The sequence below is a fragment of the Monosiga brevicollis genome, genomic scaffold, assembly GCF_000002865.3.
Source record: "Monosiga brevicollis MX1 MONBRscaffold_10 genomic scaffold, whole genome shotgun sequence".
Classification (NCBI taxonomy): domain Eukaryota; class Choanoflagellata; order Craspedida; family Salpingoecidae; genus Monosiga; species Monosiga brevicollis.
Window position 1 is genome coordinate 439,957 of NW_001865047.1, and position 806 is coordinate 440,762.

The 806-nt window shown below is 50.2% G+C and overlaps 1 protein-coding gene across 1 annotated transcript in view; it reads right to left on the reverse strand.

Moving 5' to 3' along the window:
* The window catches only part of MONBRDRAFT_8230 (uncharacterized protein), a gene marked incomplete at both ends in the record, with an annotated part of 27,447 nt that overhangs the window by 26,152 nt on the left and 489 nt on the right, over window positions 1–806 (reverse strand). The window contains one exon of the mRNA XM_001745883.1: window positions 7–552. Coding sequence (XP_001745935.1) covers window positions 7–552 — 546 coding nt within the window. The remainder of the gene's footprint in view (window positions 1–6; window positions 553–806) is intronic.

Sequence of the window (806 nt, forward strand, 5' to 3'; positions counted from 1 at the left end):
CCTCACAGGAGTACAGGGCAAAGAAGAAGGGCGATAGCTCGTTGCCCTGCACAATGCCTTGGCCAACATCAATGTCAATCACCTTGAAGAACTTGTCGACAATGCAGTGGGTAGTGGGTCGAGCATAGTGTCGTTCAAAGGCGCGCAAGAGGCCAGGGACCTTGTCGGCCACAATCTCGTGCAGCCGTGCTCGGTCGGTGTAGTTGAAGGCACTCTTGAAATCGAGGGAGAGCATAGTCCAGCCCGGGGTAGACTCACAGGCTTGAAGCTCACCAAAGGCCATGCCAACCGCTGCTGAAATGCCGTCCTTGACTCCGACAGCCAGCTCTGGACTGGCCTGTAGCAAGTGGGCAATATGGGGCTGCTGTTGCTCGAGCAGAGCGCGGTTGACAACCTTGTTGAAGATGGAATCCGTGCCCACGGGTCGAAACTTGCCATTGGCCTTCTCCAGGATAGTGTAGTTGATGGAGCAAAGGGCATGTCGAATCGACTCGGGCACGGTGTTGTTGGCAATGTGGTGAAAGATATAAATTAGGTGTTTGAACCTCAGAGCTGAAAGCAAAGCTGTGCAACCCCGACATCAAAATCACTACGTCACGCAAAACAACACAAGAGAACAAGTTACATTCACTGGCTTTTATCATGCCAAGAAGTACAAGCGCGAAGAATCACGCACATAGAAACAAAAATCGTACAAAACGACCAAGTATAACCAGAGATACGGCCATTTTAAACACAAGACACATAAAAAGGCAGTCACACATCACAACTACAAGCCATCACAGCACAAACACAATGAACACCAC